The following is an 18,558-nucleotide window of genomic DNA, read 5'->3' as shown; positions in this document are numbered from 1 at the left end:
AATTTGTAATTACAAGTTAGCCCTCAAGTTACTTGATTGGCCCCCACAGCTTTGAGCATATGGTGACCAACTCATTTGGGTCTGCCTAGTACTCCTCATTTTAGTAGTGAATGTCCCATGTCCCAGGGAACCTCCCAGTCCTGTCCTAAAGTGAACCTGGATGGTTGGCCCCCCTATCTGAGAACCGTCTTCAGCCCAAGCTTTAGAGGATTCTCACAGATGAACTTCAAGAAATATTAGCTCTCAGACAGTAAAATCATGAAACACAGGAAGCAAGTCCCTGTGAGAGTCAGCAGAGAGAGAAGCAGCAGGGTCAGTACCATACAGATGAGTTTGGAATTGTCAGAAACTGTCTTAGTCTCTACAGGCTGCTATGACAAGATACCACATGCTGTGTCACTTTTAAACAACAGAAATTTATTCCTCACAGTTCTGGAGGCTGGGAAGTTCGAGATCATGGCACCAGCAGATTTGGTGTCTGGTGAAGGCCCTCTTCTGTGTTACAGACTTCTTGCTCTGTCCCCTTATGGTTTAAGGTCAAGCAAACTCCCTGGGGCATCTTTTATAGAGGCACTAATCCCATTCTCGAGGGCTCTGCCCTGATTATCCAATCACCTTCCCAAAACTGCACCTCCTAACACCATTACCTTGGGCATTAGGTTTTCAACGTATGAATTTGGCAGGGAATGCAGATACTGAATCTCACTGTGTTAAAAATTCTTAAAGTTTGAGTTTCTGCATTTCTGTCCTCTTTGTCCATGTTCGTTTCTTTTATTATTTTTCCACATGTTGTGTTTTTTAGAAATCAAAAAGCACCAAGATACTATGCTATTAGTATGTTGCTTTATTTCTGCATTTGTATAATGTGTTCTCTTTGCTTATCTTACTATGTTTTGAGGGAGCCCTTTTTTTTTTTGGTATTTTCCTGATTCTTTTTGTTTAACCATCTTGTTTTGTCATGTTTCTTCACAAAATCTTGCTGGAATTTTAAGTTTGAACATTATATATTTTGTTGTCCAATTTAATTCTAACTATGTTGTATTTTCTCCTTAAATTTAATTTGTAAAATGTAATTTCATAAACTGTTCTCTTTAGTGACAGTAATAAAGATTCAGACTTTAACATCTAAGAACTTTGAAAAGTTAGCATTTAATATATCCTTTTATTTTTGCTTTGATTTATGTGTTTTTTGTCTACTTGGATGTAATATATAGTTTCTGCATATGTATTGCAACTAAAACAAATGTCGACTTTACTCATAAATCATATATAGTTATTAAGTTTTTTATTTTCATTAAATAATACTTTTGTAAATATTAGTATTCAAGTAAACCACTTCATTACATCAAGTTGTTTTATTTCTAATGAGTGATTCCATCCAGTCTCACTGAAGAGTCAAATCATTTTCTGTATTAAAATTTTTGTATCAAAAATTTGGGGAAATTAGACAAAACTTAATTTTTAAAAAAGATCTTTTATCTTAAATAAATATGTTGAAAATCCTTGAAATAGTAATATGAATACTAAACATTTTGAATGCTGCTTTACATGAAAGCAGCCCTAAATACAAGCCCACATAGCACCACCTAGTGTCTACGTACCATTCAGAATAAAACAGTTTTTCCTGTGTTTGCTGCATCTCTGAAAACTAAATATTTATGCCTTTAGTGGCACTGTAGCACTGTAATGGGGTGAGAAAGTCTGTATTGGCATGGTTGAAAAAATGTAGATTAAAACAAAACATTTTAAAATATGCAAAATACTGTCTTTTTCCTTATTCTCTTGTAACTTTGCATTCAGGCAAATATTGAAAAATGGTTCCCCTGAAAAAGCAAAATGGTTCCAAGGTTTTTTATTTCTGTGCATCTTTAAGTCTTTTTTGAATTGCAGATCTATTGGCTTTTCTAAAAGATAAATATAATTTCTTATAATATTTTGTATTAGGTCAAGAGCAGAGATTGAACATGAAGCACTGATTGATGGAAATCTGGCTACTGAAGCAAATCTAATCATTTTGGATACATTAGAGATTGTTGTCCAGGTAAGAACACAAATTAGAGGAATTTAAAGTAGTATAGATTTGATAAGTTAGGGTTGGGGGGAAAAAGTATTTATTGAACCATATGGTTACATTTAAATATCAGTAGATCCTAGAAATTATGTCCTTGCTCCTCTTCTTTTCTCATTTAAAACCTATTCATTCTTCTCCACCTCTTTTTTTTTATCCAAATCCGTCTCAGCTTCTTTTCCTTGAGGTCTTCCTAGATCTTACATTGTCTTTTTCCTATTAAAATTTTTATTTGTTACTTATACATATTCTATCTCTCTAACCAAATTGCAGTTAACATCTCTATTTTATTTATCTATTTTTAAATTGCAGACAGTTTCTGTAACAGAATCCAAAGAGAGCATCCTTGGCGGGGTGCTGAAAGTGCTACTACATAGCATGGCCTGTAATCAAAGTGCAGTTTATCTACAACACTGTTTTGCTACCCAGAGAGCCCTGGTTTCAAAGGTGGGTTATTTTTGTACCTGCTGTCTTGTCAGACTTTGCTTTCTTTATTAACATTGTCTAAGATCATTTGACACATACATTGATCATATTTTAAATATACTTATAGTTAAAATTTTAGTAATAACCTAAGACTCACGATTCTTCTTTGCCTTTTCTCTACTGCTTACCTTTTGGAATTTCGAAGAGTAGTTCTGATGTGGAGAAGGGCCTGAAATTACTAGCTTATTTTATTTTATTTATTTTTTAAAATAAATTTATTTATTTTATTTATTTATTTTTGGCTGCATTGGGTCTTCATTGCTGCATGCGGGTTTTCTCTAGTTATGGCGAGGCGGGGACTACTCTTCGTTGCGGTGCGCGGGCTTCTCATTGCGGTGGCTTCTTTTGTTGCGGAGCACAGGCTCTAGGCACACGGGCTTCAGTAGTTGTGGCGCGCAGCCTCAGTAGTTGTGGCGTGCGGACTCAGTAGTTGTGGCACATGGGCTTAGTTGCTCCGCAGCATGTGAGATCTTCCTGGACCAGGGCTCGAACCCGTATCCCCTGCATTGGCAGGCAGATTCTCAACCACTGCACCACCAGAGAAGCCCAATAGCTTATTGTAAATATGGGGCTTTTTGTGTTTTCTCTTCATCTTATTTTGGCTGTTCCTTATTGACTTGATTTATCAAGAATTCAATGTATAGGTTGTTCAGTCTGTTGAAGTTAGCTTATCCTATGGTAAATGGAAAGGAAGGTGCTTTTGCTGTTAGTTCAACTACTTCAAATATTTATTTCCTATGTTTGTTTTCCTCTGGAAATGTGTATTCTTAATTCTTGAAGGTAGCTATTTCATCTTAGTCATCTTATAAGATGGAATGCAGAGCTGTTGATGAAATTTAGCCAGTGAAAATAACTTATATACTATTTTGTGATAATAAAAACATTTCACAAAATTATTATGTGTTAGTTACTATAGTAGTAAGTGTTTTATGCACATTATCTAATCTACGGTAGTCATACAGTCCCACATAAATAACATTATTAGGCCCATTTTAAGGATGAGAAAACATGTCCAAGGCCATATTACTAGTGTAATCCATACTCGAACCCAGTCTGTCTGGCTCTGTGGGCCATGTTATTAACCATTAGTAAATATTGTCCCTTAACATTCTTTTAATTCCTGGGCTACACCAACAAATCTCCACATCAGGCTATATTGACATATCTCTGGAACTTTTACTGCATAAATTCAGTGTTGGTGTTGTTTCTTTACAGTTCCCTGAACTCTTGTTTGAAGAGGAGACAGAGCAGTGTGCTGATTTATGCCTCCGGCTTCTCCGACACTGTAGCAGTAGCATTGGTACAATACGGTCACATGCTAGTGCCTCCCTTTACCTACTTATGAGACAGAACTTTGAGATTGGGAATGTAAGTGTTTCATCTCAGGATTGTATCTTCGATTCATTAGGAAATATAACTGCTGTAGATAACTATTAAATGGGTTCGGGGGGGAGCATGAAATTTTTCTGGTATGTTTTGAGTCTAATATTTGTCTTTCTATTTCTCATTCTGTGGACATCTTCTAAAAGTCCAAATCTTCAGTTTTACTTCCTATACTAAAAACAGTGTGTAGTAGTACAGATTTAAAATATAAATGTTGAGCTATTGTAAATTTTAATTATTATCATTAAGTGAAATGAAAATCATAAGGAAAATTAAAAGTTAAATATCTTGGCTTGATATTTTATGATTATCTGCCAGTCTTCGAAGAATTCCGTGTTTTCATTTATGTTTTTACATTTGATAATAGATTTGTGTTGTATTTTTCCTAACTTTATGAGTCAAATGTTTAGTTCATTTATTCTTACTCATGTAAGTATTTAAGGTCTAGAATATTCCATTGTGCACTGTTTTTGGTATCTCATTGGTTCTGATATGTAGTATTCTCAGTATTCTTGGTTTGTAGATATTTGTAATTTCAGTTTATATTTTCTTTTTAACCCAAAGTTTTAAAGTTTTGATGATAATTTTTAGTTGTTTCTTTTTTTCTGGCCGTGCTGCAGCTTGCAGGATCTTAGTTCCCCAACGAGGGATTGAACCCGGGCCCTCAGCAGTGAAAGTGTGGAGTCCTAACCACTGGACCGCCAGGGAATTCCTGATAATTTTTAGTTTTATTGCAAAGTGATCATACAATTAACATACTATGTCTCCTTTTTGGTACTATGGATGTGTGTGTTTGTGTGTCCAATCATATAATGTTTTTATGAATGTTATGCAAGCATTTAAAAAGAAGGGGTATTTATTATTATACTCTTTATTTTCAGAGTATTGAGTTAAACAGATATACCTTTTAATTACATTATTCTGTTTTTCTTTATTTTTGGTCCATTTGGTGGACTGAAGGAGATGATTTAAAGCCTACACACTGTCTATTTCTCCTTTAGGTCTTATTTGGTAAATTGATATTCATAACTATTTGGTATATTTATAACTACTATTCATAGCTATTATATCTTACTATGAATTATTCCCTTTAGAATTGAAAAAGACCCTAAATTGGTTTCTTTTAAAATTTTTATATTTTTGGCCTGAATTCTGCCTTGTATGGTATTAAGATACCTCTGCTTTCTTTCTAATTTGAACGTGTCTTCGGTTACCTTTGCCTATCCTTTCGTTTTCACTTTTTTGAATCACTTTATTTTAAACGTGCCTCTCATATACAACATAGAGTTGGGTTTTGCCTTGTAATCAAGTCTCTAAGTTGAATTAAACCGTTTCATACTTGTTATTCTCTCATATATGTCCTAGAGTTGTGTTGTATTATTTTGTTATGCTTCCCCACCTCTCTCCTTAAAAAAATTTGTTGGTTGTTTTCATCTTGCACTTATGGTCAGTTCACCTTATTTTTTTGGTGTAGTCTTTATTATATTTAAGAAAGTTTGTATTGTTCTAATGATTACCTTTATAATTATATAATACCTTCAGCCCTCTATTTCTTTAATCATGCATTCTCAGTGGAGGCAGTATTACCACCAAGCTAGTGAATATTGGTTCTTGGGGGGTGAAAGAAAATCTTAGCTATCACAGTGGCTTTCCTTGAGTTCTTTTATTTCTGGCATTTTTTTTTTTCCCTTTCTAAAGTGAATGGCTTCATAAATTTTTTATAATTTAAGGCAAAATATTTTGTTAGAATTTTCATCTGTTTCATGACCATATTTTCCTATTAAGTGTTTCTTACCTGGTGTTTCACTGATCTTCTTTACCTTTTTGTTACTCTACATAGAATGAGATAGTTTATATTGGCCCAGGTATTTATAGGACATTCCTTCAGTAATGTGTCTGTCATGGGATTTTGCTGTTGTGTACACATCTTACGTAACTTCCTAAAGTTTCTGGTCAATCTATTTCTAACCAGTCCTTCCAGATTTTTAGGTCATTTTGTTTCCAAGACAGATAGTTTTTAATCACTTCAAAGTGAGTTTCTTATTTAAAAGAAGTATTTTTCTCATTATTTCTTAAATTGCACCCTAGGATTCCTCACTATTTACTATCCCCTCCTTGCCTTCCATTGAAACTGCTTCCTATTTAGCTTGTCTTGGCAACCCTTATGCATTTTTCTAATATATGGATTGTGTATCAGTCTCCTCATTTTGCTGAAATAGAGTTTATGGATTTTTTTCTGTTCATCTTTTATTTTTATATGAAATCCAGGAGAAGTAGGAACTTGCTGTCTCACACTATCCTATTTTTACTGGAAGCCAAGTCCTCTTTCCTAATTCAGAACAGAAGAATCTAGTTACTTTATGGTTCTTGTTTAGTTTTTTAAATAAAGTCCCTAAAATTTGACTACACTTGGAGTTTTCTTGATTCAGTCTTCTGTTATTTTAGGAAAGCTTTATATAATAGGATGAAAATAGGTGATTTATCATCTTAGTGTGAGGTAGTGCCTCTAAAAAGGAATAGGTAGTTTATAACTGGCAGTGATTTTATATAGTTGATAGAATCAAGAAATACTAGTAGAAAAGGAAGAATGTAAGCTCTTATAGGCATCACTCCAAAGATTCTACCTTTAAGTTTCTTTATACAGGATGTGAGTTAAGTTACTTTTTCATAGCAGTGGACCTAATGAAAGGGGCTAGAATGCAAAGACCGTGTCTAACACTGAAGAATTTTGTGATGTTGGTCAAGTTCTTTAACCCATCTGTAAAAATGGTATTATTATTAATAACATATACCTCATAATAGATCAATGTAAAGTCTAGGCACAACTTCTAATTCAAGTCTAACACACAATTTTTATTTTTTACCCTGTTTTGTAGGCTATTATTACAGCAAGATTCTAAGCTTTATGTCCTTTTAAAAATAAGATTTCAATATAAACATTTCATTAGTTTTTCAAAAATATTTTGCATAGAATGGTATTTTTTTTACTAACCTTTTCCTTTTAGGAAGTAAAAAAAAAAAAATACTTTTTCACTTTAAGCTTTCCTGTATTAAATGTTTACCTGGCAATTTCTCTGTTACAGAACTTTGCCAGGGTTAAAATGCAGGTAACCATGTCACTGTCTTCCTTGGTGGGCACATCTCAGAATTTTAATGAAGAATTCTTAAGACGTTCTCTAAAGACTATACTGACATATGCTGAAGAAGACTTGGAATTGAGGGAGACAACGTTTCCTGATCAGGTCAGAAATGCTACTTTTTAGAGCATTAATTGAAACAGGAGTTGTAAATAGGCATTTTCCAAATTGTTAGATCAAACTTTGGTTTTAACTGGAGGAACCTATATTTTTCTTTCGTCCATGTGTGTCATAGATAGGGCTGAATCTCTTTGTTTTAATAAACCACCCTCCCTTCTCAGAATCGTTAATACTTTTGGTGTTTAATTCTGTGAATTTGTACCAAAATAATATTAGACTTAGGCAGTATGGACAAACAAAAAGCTTTTTGATGAAACTATTCCCACTGATTAATGTAATTTGCCTCAAAAACTAAAGTTTCTGCAAACTACCTTTTGGGAAAATCTGAAACATAGGAGAAAATTTCCTTTTGTGTTCTTTTCCTGTATTCCCTATATCCCTATATGTATTTTATTTCTACTTACAGTTCTGCTTGTTTCTGGGTGAGAGAACTGAAAAAACAAGTCTGCTGAGCAATTTGTATAAAGTTTACTACCCTTCACGCATCTTACCACAGCGTACCCAGACTCTTTAGAACTATATCAAAATCATATTATTTGTTTTGAAATCTTTAGATGCTTATCTGAAATATCTTCCAAATGAATTTAATGATTGTGAATGAATAAACAGTTGAAGGATGCTTTTCATACAATTCTCTGCTACAGGTCCAAGATTTGGTTTTCAATCTCCATATGATCCTTTCTGATACTGTTAAAATGAAGGAACACCAGGAGGATCCTGAAATGTTGATTGATCTAATGTACAGGTAACATTTGTTTGATTCACTTATACTTTGTATAATGGGGCTTAAATTAGTACGATACACAGAAAACATGAGATTAAAAAAATACAAAAATTATTTGTCGTTTTCTAACGGTAATTGAAAAGTCAAAATGTGCTTTATCAGATCCCCTCACTTCTTCTTTTAAGAACTATGAATAATTGTTTGGTATATTTATTGATTATCAAAAACAAGAGGATTATTTAAAATAATGACACATTTAACACCTTGGCATCCTGGGCCCTAGATTTCCTAGGAAGGCCCAAGATCCATATTTTAAATGTAAAAATCAGTTCTTTAGGAAGAAAATACAGTGTATTAACATTTTACTACAATATTAATTTTGCTGATTTTAAATATGGTTTTGCCTATAGGATAATATTTATAGGGTATTTTGAGAATTTTGTAATTCCTGTTGTATCTTAAAAGATGTAAGTAAAACTTGACTTCTTTGCCATATGACCTTCTCTTTTTACAGTTTTGGAGTTCCTTAAAGGCACAAATAAAACAAAAACAAATATTTTCTTTAAAATAAAGATGATACAGTGAAACAATCTTTTATAAATTTTTTTCCTTGAATACAAAACTTGTTTATATTCCCATAATAAACATGTAAATTCCCCCAGTTTTTCCCTTACTGACTGTTTCCTTAGTGGCCAGATTTTCATATAAAATGTCCTTTTTTTAGCCCCCCACTGCAAAAAACTGATATTACCCATTCCATTGGCCCACAGTTATTTCTCTAAGCATAGTCAAAGACATTTTCATACCACTCAAAAAACTTGTCTTAATAGGTTGTGTTCAATAACAGAAACCTAAACACTGAACAAGCAGTTTGAACTCCCTTCCAGCTTGGGAAGCAAATGCTAATTGAGAAGAATTTCTGTTCTAACTAGAATTGCCAAGGGGTACCAGACCTCTCCAGACCTGCGGCTGACCTGGTTGCAGAACATGGCTGGCAAACACTCGGAACGCAGCAATCATGCTGAAGCCGCCCAGTGCCTCGTTCACTCAGCAGCACTTGTTGCTGAATATCTGAGCATGCTGGAGGACCGGAAGTATCTTCCTGTGGGATGTGTAACATTTCAGGTAGGAATCTGCCAGGTTTACATTAAATCAAGGTATGTCCTTTTTTGGATTTAAGTTTTCTCACTGGTGTTTAGATTCATTTAGCTTGTAAGGAAAGCATAAAGACTGAAGGTGATACTTCAGTAGATGAATTAACATTTCACTATCACTTTCATTAATACATTTTTAAAGTGTATTTCTCGTTAATTCTCTTCCACATTTTCTTACCTCTGCATTATCAGTGCTGTGTATACTTAGTCTCTTTGCCTATACTGCTGTGGACCTTGTAGCATCTATGAAATACATTCAAAATATTGAGAATCAGAATTCAGTGGAAACTCTTAATTGGCTTTTAATTAAAATACCAGGTAAACGAACATTCTCCATTCCCTGTATAAATATGCTAATGTATGACTCAGAGATGATAGTTTATGCTCTAGTACAGTTACATCCCCCTTACCCACTAGTTGAATTCTTTGCTTACCAAGAGTTAGTTATGCTTTGCTTTTCTTAAAACCTGTTAAGGCCAGGTTTGGGAAGTTACAAAATTTAATTAAATATTATGTTCTCTGATAAATCTAAATGCAAAAAGAAAGTGAGTTATTGTTTCTCTGAAAACTAAGTTGAAGGTTTTGCAAAGAGATCAGACAAAGAAAGAATGGGGGAAAAGCTCCGAGAAGTCTAGGATAATTTGATAATCTTTTAAGTTCAAGTTTTTACTCTAAAGAAACCAAAACTGGAAATCTTAAATAAAGGTTGCATTGTGGGTATTTAGTCAAGAGAGATTACATGGAACTCTGATCTCGAGACCCATACACAAAGAAAAGGCCTTAGATCTACTTCAGGAAATTGACAAATGAGTGTATATCTACTGTGAATATTTAGGTTCAAATCAAATATTTAAGGTATGTAGGTATCATTTCCTTTTTAGAAATAATGGCTGATGCCAATCTCATTGGGTAAGAGGGCTTTTAATATACCTGAGTTTTCTCATTAACTTGATGTATGTTAGGCAAGCCAAGGGACCATTTTTGTACCTTATTTTCCCCGAAACAGAGTTTTAGCAAGATCAATTAAATTAAAAATAAAGATTGTTTAAGTCTCCATAGGTGTTCTATGTGATATTATGATTTTCCTTAGCCCATGATTTTTCTTAATTTTCTTTCTTGCAACTTTTTATTAATGGAAAAGTTATCTAGCAGTGGTGTTACACTTTATTGTCATCTTCACAATATAAAAAGTTTTTGGAGATTTGTCTTTTGTCTTTGCATGGACTACCCTTTTTTTTTAAACTTAAACTGGTAGCTATATTTCATCGTCAGTTACTTCTTCATATACATCTTTCATGTTAAGAAATTAATTCCATTTCACAAGCCTTAAACATTTTTTTCCTCCTAGAATATTTCATCTAATGTTTTAGAAGAATCTGCAGTCTCAGATGATGTGGTATCTCCAGATGAAGAAGGTATCTGCTCTGGAAAGTACTTTACTGAGTCAGGACTCGTGGGATTACTGGAACAAGCAGCTGCTTCTTTCTCTATGGTAGATGACTCTTATTCATTTCTTCCCACAATTACATACTTCTTAATTATTAGTGACATGTATATTTATGCTTTCTGCCTACGACCCTGCTTTTCCTTTATGATAGTTTTCTCTAAGTACCTTAAGAACCATCTAGTAACATATTTTCTTTCTAGATTCATCATTGCTTATTCCTTTTTATTTTAATAGTCTGTCACTTCCTCCAGTGTTTTTCATCTGCTTGTTTGTGAACCAACACTTAGTCTAGAAGAGATTTTTTTTTTTTTTTTTTTGCTTTACAAAACTTTACCACCAAACATTTTCTAAAACTTCAAAATTTAAAAAAGCCCAGCAAAACAGAAAGCCTGTGGTGCTCAGGAAAATTATGGCCACTCATCCCGTTGGTTGCATAGTGAGTTCTATTAGGTAGATATTGAAGTGTTATCAGGAGCTTTATGAACTACATCCTAGATCCCTTGTCTGATCTACCCTACCATGCTATAACTCTAATCCTTTCCCTCCCCATCTGTATGTGAAGAATTAAAGCAGTCATGTGGATCTGAGATGGGATGTTTGTTGGAGAAGGAAAAAATAGCCAGCCAAATCCCTGCTTACTTTCTTGAACCATGGTGATAGGGTCACCTACTTTCTGTGAGTTTTCTGCTGAGTGTTTAGTATCCCAGCACCAAGGTTTGGGAGACAGTGAGGTTCATGTTAAGGTAAAAGGGAAGCTTGATGTAATATACAGTGCTTCCCACCTTCCCCATTGTACTATTATTAGGAATTGGTTATTGCTTCTCCTGGCCTTAACCCTCCCCAGAAATATATTGGTTATGGGTATAGATTTAGAAGGCATCAGAATTCAGAATTCAGAAATCAGAAGGCAGTCAGAATTCAGATCCTGGCTCTGCTACCTTAGTAGTTAAATCACTTCAGGCACAAGTTACTCAACCTACCAGCGCCTCACTTTTCTTAACCATTAAATGCATCTAATAATAGTACCTACTTCAAGGAATGTTGTCAGGGTTAAATGAGTTAACCTATGTAAAGTGCTTATCACAGTGCCTGGCTCCAGGTAAGTTTTAATGTGTTTGCTATTATCATCCTCTCATCATTATTGGCACTTAGAAGCAATTCATTTAATAATGATTCTGAGACTCAAAGAACGTTAGGCGTTGGTCCACTTTAAAATTTCAAAGAACGTTAGGCGTTGGTCCACTTTAAAATTTCTTGTTTTTGAAGACCTTGATTGTCCCGATTCCTACCCCGGATCTTTGTCCCTTGAGTTTCAATTTAAGTGATCTGAACTAGCAGGGAAAAAAAGTTTTTTGGTATTAATGGAATATTTTAATAAATATACATTCTCTGTGTATATGCGTTTAATTTTAATAATTCACAGCAGTGAATTTTGATTGGGGTACAGTGGCCTATATTACAGAAGCCTATATTTTGCAAGAACATATAATTGTGAATTTCATTCTTTTTCAATTAATCTATTTAATATTAAGTAAAATAATTATTGGGCATTTTAGTTACATAAATATATTTTACTATTACAGCTACATGATTGCTTAAATATACTCCTGAGAACTGACTAGAAAATATGAGAACCATATGTTCTCCTTGGGAAAATAATGTTTGCTGATGTGTAAGGCAGTGGGAACTCAGTGGCTCTTGGAAAATATCTCTCCTTTCCTTCACTACAGCCATCAATCCATTACTAAAGACAAGAGAGTGGGTAGCAGTGTAAACACATTTTGTCCCTTACTCTGATTATAACCAGAGCAACCCTTGGCCACCTACTGACCAACTAGCCCCTACTTGAATAAAATCTGGTAGTTCAGAACCTTCTTATGTTTTGTTAAAAATCAGTGATTTTTCCATAGGAGAGTTTCAATAAGATTTCCTGTGCCAATTTAATATTTTGGAAAAGTTAATAATTTTAGTGTCCTAGGAGGCCACAGGTTATCTGATATTTGCGTATCTGTGACCAATGTAATAATTGGGTTTCTTTTATTCCTCTGCTCAGAATTAGTTTCTGCAAAAGTTTATGTGCATATATGAGGACACACACATACACACATTTATTTTAGTTAAGTAATTACTGGGTAGATAAAAGCAAAATGTCCAATTCAAATTATATAGAAATATAAATATGCATATATTATGTGTGTGTATTTTAAATGCACAGACACAAACACACATGCATACATATCCATTCATCCATCTAGAAGAGATAATATTATATTGTGCAAAATTATTTTATTAGGCCTTAATCAAATTAAAAATTAGTAGTGTTTGTTTTTATGTCCTATTGGAAAACAGTAGTATTGTCTTAGTAGAAATATTGTGAGTTCATAAATTGTAATTCACTTTCTTATTGATGTAAAAGAAAGCAATATCTTATTATTCTTATAGGCTGGCATGTATGAAGCAGTTAACGAGGTTTACAAAGTACTTATTCCTATTCATGAAGCTAATCGGGATGCAAAGAAACTATCCACGATTCATGGTAAACTTCAAGAAGCATTCAGCAAAATTGTTCATCAGGTAATGATTGTACTTTCTAGCTTCAGTATAAACGGAGAAAACTGTCTACAAGCATTATTGTTGCTTTGTACTAATGTCAAACTAGATCTCATGAAATGACCATTTTAATCAGGTTACAAATGAACAGTGTCAAAATGATGGTTCATGGCCAAAAGCAAGACTCATTAACAAAACTGAATTTACCTAAAGTAGATTATGATCATCATAACCTTTCCACATAGCTTCTCTTTTTTTCCTTCACTTTTTTTGAATTATTACTAATTGCTAAATTTTTTTAAATTGTGAGTTATTTTCTGTTTCACAGTGTGGGTTATAGTTATGAATCTGATTTTTAAATTGATTTCTATTCATTTGCTGCCAAAAAAGTTTTTATGTTTAACTTTTTATTAAATGATGTGAAAGTTTAATAAACTCCTAATATTCTTAATGATTTCAACTGAACTTTTAACTGTTTTTCCCGTATATTTTTATTCAATCATCCTTTGACATATTTCTAATATGAAAATAATGTTTAGTGAAAATAGTGAATAAATGGTTGTCATGTTTATTCAGTTATAATAGTATGATTTCAGTACTTGTTTATAGTTCATGGAATCCACATATTATCACTAAAATTAAAATTAAAATAAACTTGGTTTAGAAATGAGGTAGACTACTAGCAGTTGATTTCCCTGAAGCTAAGTCACTGGCTCCATTGAAATACTCTGAAGTATCCTGCTGAGGCTCCTCTGTCTCCACTTTTCTCTTCCCTTCCCTGTGCTACCCGTGCTGTTGTCTGCTACTGCCATCATCAAAGAAGGAAGTGGAGTACTGGTTTTCCACTTTTTCCTTCAGTATTAGTCCTACTTTATTGTCTATCAACTTGACCTCCTCTTTCTTGCCATGGACTAAGCTGTTCTGGATGAATTGATGTAATCTGAAAAATTTTAAGTCTTAAATAGGGCACTATACTGTTAAGCTAGAATTTTATTATTGTTTACTAAAATGTTGAAGTTGCAAAAGATCATTAGGATTCTTGATCACAACAGTTGGGTCTTTTTATAATCAGTTGTACGTATACTGTTAAGGAAATCTCATCCCAGCTTCCAGAGCTATAAATTGCAAATTACACATCAGGTCTAGAACATCTAGAGCTAGTAGCTTCCAAGAAACTTTCATCCATTTGTATCAAAGACATTTGAGTGAAATTTCAACGTCTATTCCAATTTACCTGCGGTACTTCAGTGAAGTGCAGCTCACATTAGTTAGTGATCTAATTTAGACACAAATGAAACAAGTAGTTAGCTTTCTTTCCCCCAAATTTGTACTTTTCACTTATTAAAGTTTTAAAAGGTGAAATTTTAGCTTCTAGGTTTTGAACAAGCAATTTATAAAATTATCACAGGTCTTAAGTGAAGGAATATGGTGTTTAAAGTACCCTGGTGTTTTCTATACGAAGAAGAATTTATGGTATATGGTGCCTTACACTACTGAACTTCTTTTGGCTTTTTTTTGTTCTTTTTAAATAGTTTTTTTTTTTTTATGACTTGCCCTTTTTTTACTTTTTATTATACAGAGTACTGGCTGGGAGGTAGGTAATGTTTTAGTTAGTTAAAGACACTAATAGATTGATTTGATCAGATTTCTTATGCCAATGCTTTGCCCACATGTGCTAGCTGTGGGCATTCTGTTGCTGTCTGCTGTCAACTGAATTCATTAACCAAAGAAATTTTGTTAAAATACTGTAAGTTATGTTAAGATATTTATTATTAAGAGGTTGTAGGCAGTGCATGGAAATCCATATGTTACACTAATGAGATTCTTTGGTAAATGAGCCACTTTGTCATCACTTAGTTTGTTTTTATCCTTTGAAGCATTTTCTTTCATCAACATTTACACACAAATTTCTTTTTTTAACCATATTGTTTCACCTCATTTTACAGAGGTCGATTTATATGTTATTGCTCAGAGGTGTAAATAAAAAAATATTTCATCTGATCTAAGATGCCATCAATTGTAAGACATCCCATTATTCTCCATGCCTTTAAGAAAGAAAGAAAAAAAAATACCCTGTGTATTAAACTACAACATCCTATCAGTCGAAAGATGAATGCCAACTACAGAGATACTAAAATATGGGCCAGAAATGTGCATCTTAGAATTGATGAAAGAATGTGTTAATTTGATCCTGAGTCACTTCACCTTGAGTATAAGCACTACTGAGGAGAGAAATTCACTTTTGTCATTTGAATTTTGTTGGAGGGAGGGATAAAGAGATTGAGACAACTGGAAATTTAATTTGACCTCATATTCTGACAATGTTTGATAATTAATGTTCGATGAAGACTATGTGTGCTTCCGTTTATGGAGTCGTTAGGCTCATGAAGTTATATATAAGTCACATCTTACCTGAAAAGTGCCAGGAAGAATTGATTGCCTTTGTTTTAAATCCTTCTGTAAAGGAAAGAATTCTATAAAATATAAAATTCGACAAAATAATTTATTTTGATGAGGTATAAAATAAGGTATTAATAAACCAGGCTTATTTAAAGCTAAGTGTATTTGTAAAGTTTTCTGCTTTGCCTCTCACTTTGTAGTCAGGTTTATGTTGATTAAACAGCTTAGGCTTTCTCTGTTTGGTTTAGCATTTCAATCCTTGTTTTGAGATCCAACTAGAAACCTTCAGAATAAATGTTACTATTGCATTCTCTTCCATTTCTGAATTAGTTGCCACCTTTTGTTTTTCTTCAAATGAAGCCAGTACTGTTACATCTATCTTAGTTCTCCAGATTAAATGTGTGTGACCTTATTAATACCTAGTATAGAACCTCTCATTTCTGTGGCTCAATTAAGACTTCTATAAAGAGACTTTACATGGTTATCTATGAGTGATAAAGTTCCTTATGGATTTCCTACCATGAAATGGAATTAGGTGAAAAGTAGATAAAAGAAGATACATTGAAACCTCTGAGCAGTTTATTACTAGTCTGCTTGATGCTAAATCGACCCCTGAAAGGTATAATTTTCACTGGTTATGATATTAATATTCTGTCATCATGTTTATTGCATGGTAAAAGTCGCACAGACTTTATTTTCTTGTTTATATTCTTGTCACTACCTTTCACTGGACCTTTAGCTTTGTAGCTTCTAAAATTGTTGCACGTTTGTTTTTTGCTTTTCCCTTGTAAAACTTAAATGGATGCTTGCATTTTAAAAATATGTTTGCTACCATTTGCTGCTTATTTGTTTTGAAATTTCCCTAATTAAAATGCTTCTGTTTTCTCTTCTCTCTTGCCCCTGGTTGCTGACCCTACTCCCTACTTTTACTATTGTCTATTGTGGTAAGTTCCTATCTTGTGAATATTTTTCTTTTTGACTCTGGGAAAACTTCAGTAATTTCATTTTTTCTAAAAGCTATGTTTCCTAGCTAATTTCCTAGTATTCTCAAAGAACTCTCACTGGATTGAGGTCTAATAAGGATAACTGATACACTATAGAAAGGCTCTTTGAATTGCTACTCCCTCCCTGACTTAGAGGAACGCTATCTGGGCTTATATATTAGCATTGTATTTCATTTTTTACCGTGCTCCTTGATTTGGTACAAATTATTTGAGTTGGCAAAGCTTTTTAGGGCTGTGTGTGTGGGTTTGTGTGTGTGTGTGAAAGATAACTCTAAAACTTGATATTTAGCAATTTGGTAAAGTATTTACCATCCAAAATAACAAATCATGAACCCTTCTTAAATCATGGTGACTGTTATCTGCTCTGCCAATTCCAGTATCTTAATGACTGTTTAGTATTTACCTTTATTTTCTCTTTTCCCAAGCCCATTTATTTTTCTAAAAATAATAGGAAATAAAGTGTGTTTAATAATTTCTCTCTTATGATGGCATTTTAAAATTATTTTTAGAAAAAAGAGAAATATTGAATTTCTGTATGGAAACTTACAGCCATTTCATATTTTGTGTCTATATATTTTATTTTAAAAGATACATTTATCCGTTTATCAAATAGTGAACAATTTGTATTCAGAAGTAGATTAATGCAAGTTTATATTCTTCAGAACAATCATTCCCCAACCATTGATAACATAATACTGTCTCCGTTTTTTTTCCTTAAAAGATTATAACATATTTCACCATCCTAGGGGAAATATCACCACCCTAGTAGGCGTATATTATAGTCTCCAGAAAGGCTTGAGAAGGTGGGCTTAGCTTTTTTAAGCTGCATTCTCTCTACTAAGTCACTAAAGAAAAGTGGGGTACCCTAATTTATGAGATTGAAGCATGCAAAATAACTGTATCATAACTCTTGTTGTATTGGATGGACATGAATATGTCCATATTCATGTCCATCCAATATTTTGGTTTTTATATGCTGAGAAATACTAGCCATAGTTCTGGTGCAGTGGCTTCTGTTGAATTTTATAAGCTTTAATCCATGCTAAAGCTGCGTGAGATAAATTAACTCATCCAAGCCAGTAAAAGAGCAGAATGAGAAACAGCAAATTTTAATAGGTGATTGGGCAGTGGGGGGCTGAAAGAAGCGCATGAAAAAAAGTTCCAAGAGCATAGTCAAAACAAGTACTTTTACAACAAGTAGTTGAGTGGAAAAATGTGACACTCTAAAGAAGAAACTAGACCAGTGTAGGTATAAAACATCCATGAGTGTTTACCTCAGGAAAGGTGAAGCGGTGAAGTTAGATATGAAGAAAGTTAAGGAAATTAGGGGAAGTGAGAAGAACTTCTCTGTGAGGAGGTACTTTCTGATAGTTGGTGACTCCCTAATAATTGGTATAGACCCATGACTGAGCACCTGGACGATGCTGGGCCACTGATTAGGTTTGCCCTTTATGTTACTTTCGATGAGAAAAAGATACAGACAGCAAACATTTACTTTGTAGATGATACTGGACATGATTTGTTTTTTTCTGGACTGGAACATATAATGGTTAAAATTGAACTTCTGATAAGAAATGCAGTAGGATATATCAGAAGAATATATCTGGTAGGTAAACCACCAACCTAATTTTCATACTGAAGTTTACAGGAAGGAGATGCAAACATGCAGTAACAATTACCGTAGAGGACAGCGTTGTAATATAGAGGAAGACAAAACATAGGGAGGGAGATACCCAGTAATCCTCAAACAGTTACTCAAGGAAGTTCTCAAAAGTTCTCAAGGAAAGCATCAGAGAAGCAAAAGATGGTTCAGAGATCATACTTATGTTCTAGTGTTTGTATACCAATATATAGAATATGGGGATTAAATAGCTTAATTAAGAGCTTGGACTCAGGTGTCAGATATATTGGGATTTAACTCTCAGCTCTGCCGCTGACTAGCAGTACGACCTCGGGCAAGTTACTTTTCCTCATCTATAAAAAGAGGGTAAAAATAATGGTATCTCGTAGTCGTGATAAGAATTGACATAACTCATGTAAAGTGGATAACCAGTGTCTAGCACATAGTAAGTACTTTAAAAATGT

General features: G+C 33.6%; 1 protein-coding gene across 4 annotated transcripts in view; it reads left to right on the top strand.

Annotated features, from left to right (window-relative positions):
* The window catches only part of DOCK7 (dedicator of cytokinesis 7), a 191,607-nt gene that overhangs the window by 155,636 nt on the left and 17,413 nt on the right, over window positions 1–18,558 (top strand). For 2 of the 4 annotated variants that reach the window (XM_059923863.1, XM_059923848.1), the window contains 9 exons: window positions 1,945–2,041; window positions 2,381–2,515; window positions 3,770–3,922; window positions 7,021–7,179; window positions 7,839–7,939; window positions 8,851–9,043; window positions 10,421–10,564; window positions 12,962–13,093; window positions 14,649–14,663. In XM_059923863.1, the coding sequence (XP_059779846.1) occupies window positions 1,945–2,041; window positions 2,381–2,515; window positions 3,770–3,922; window positions 7,021–7,179; window positions 7,839–7,939; window positions 8,851–9,043; window positions 10,421–10,564; window positions 12,962–13,093; window positions 14,649–14,663 (1,129 nt within the window). Of the gene's footprint in view, window positions 1–1,944; window positions 2,042–2,380; window positions 2,516–3,769; window positions 3,923–7,020; window positions 7,180–7,838; window positions 7,940–8,850; window positions 9,044–10,420; window positions 10,565–12,961; window positions 13,094–14,648; window positions 14,664–16,418; window positions 16,466–18,558 lie in introns of those variants that run through there. The other 2 variants (XM_059923854.1, XM_059923850.1) reach the window with 2 other exon arrangements.

The sequence above is a fragment of the Balaenoptera ricei genome, chromosome 1, assembly GCF_028023285.1.
Source record: "Balaenoptera ricei isolate mBalRic1 chromosome 1, mBalRic1.hap2, whole genome shotgun sequence".
Classification (NCBI taxonomy): domain Eukaryota; kingdom Metazoa; phylum Chordata; class Mammalia; order Artiodactyla; family Balaenopteridae; genus Balaenoptera; species Balaenoptera ricei.
Note: the sequence above shows the minus strand (reverse complement) of the source record. Positions and strands in the feature narration are given on the sequence as shown.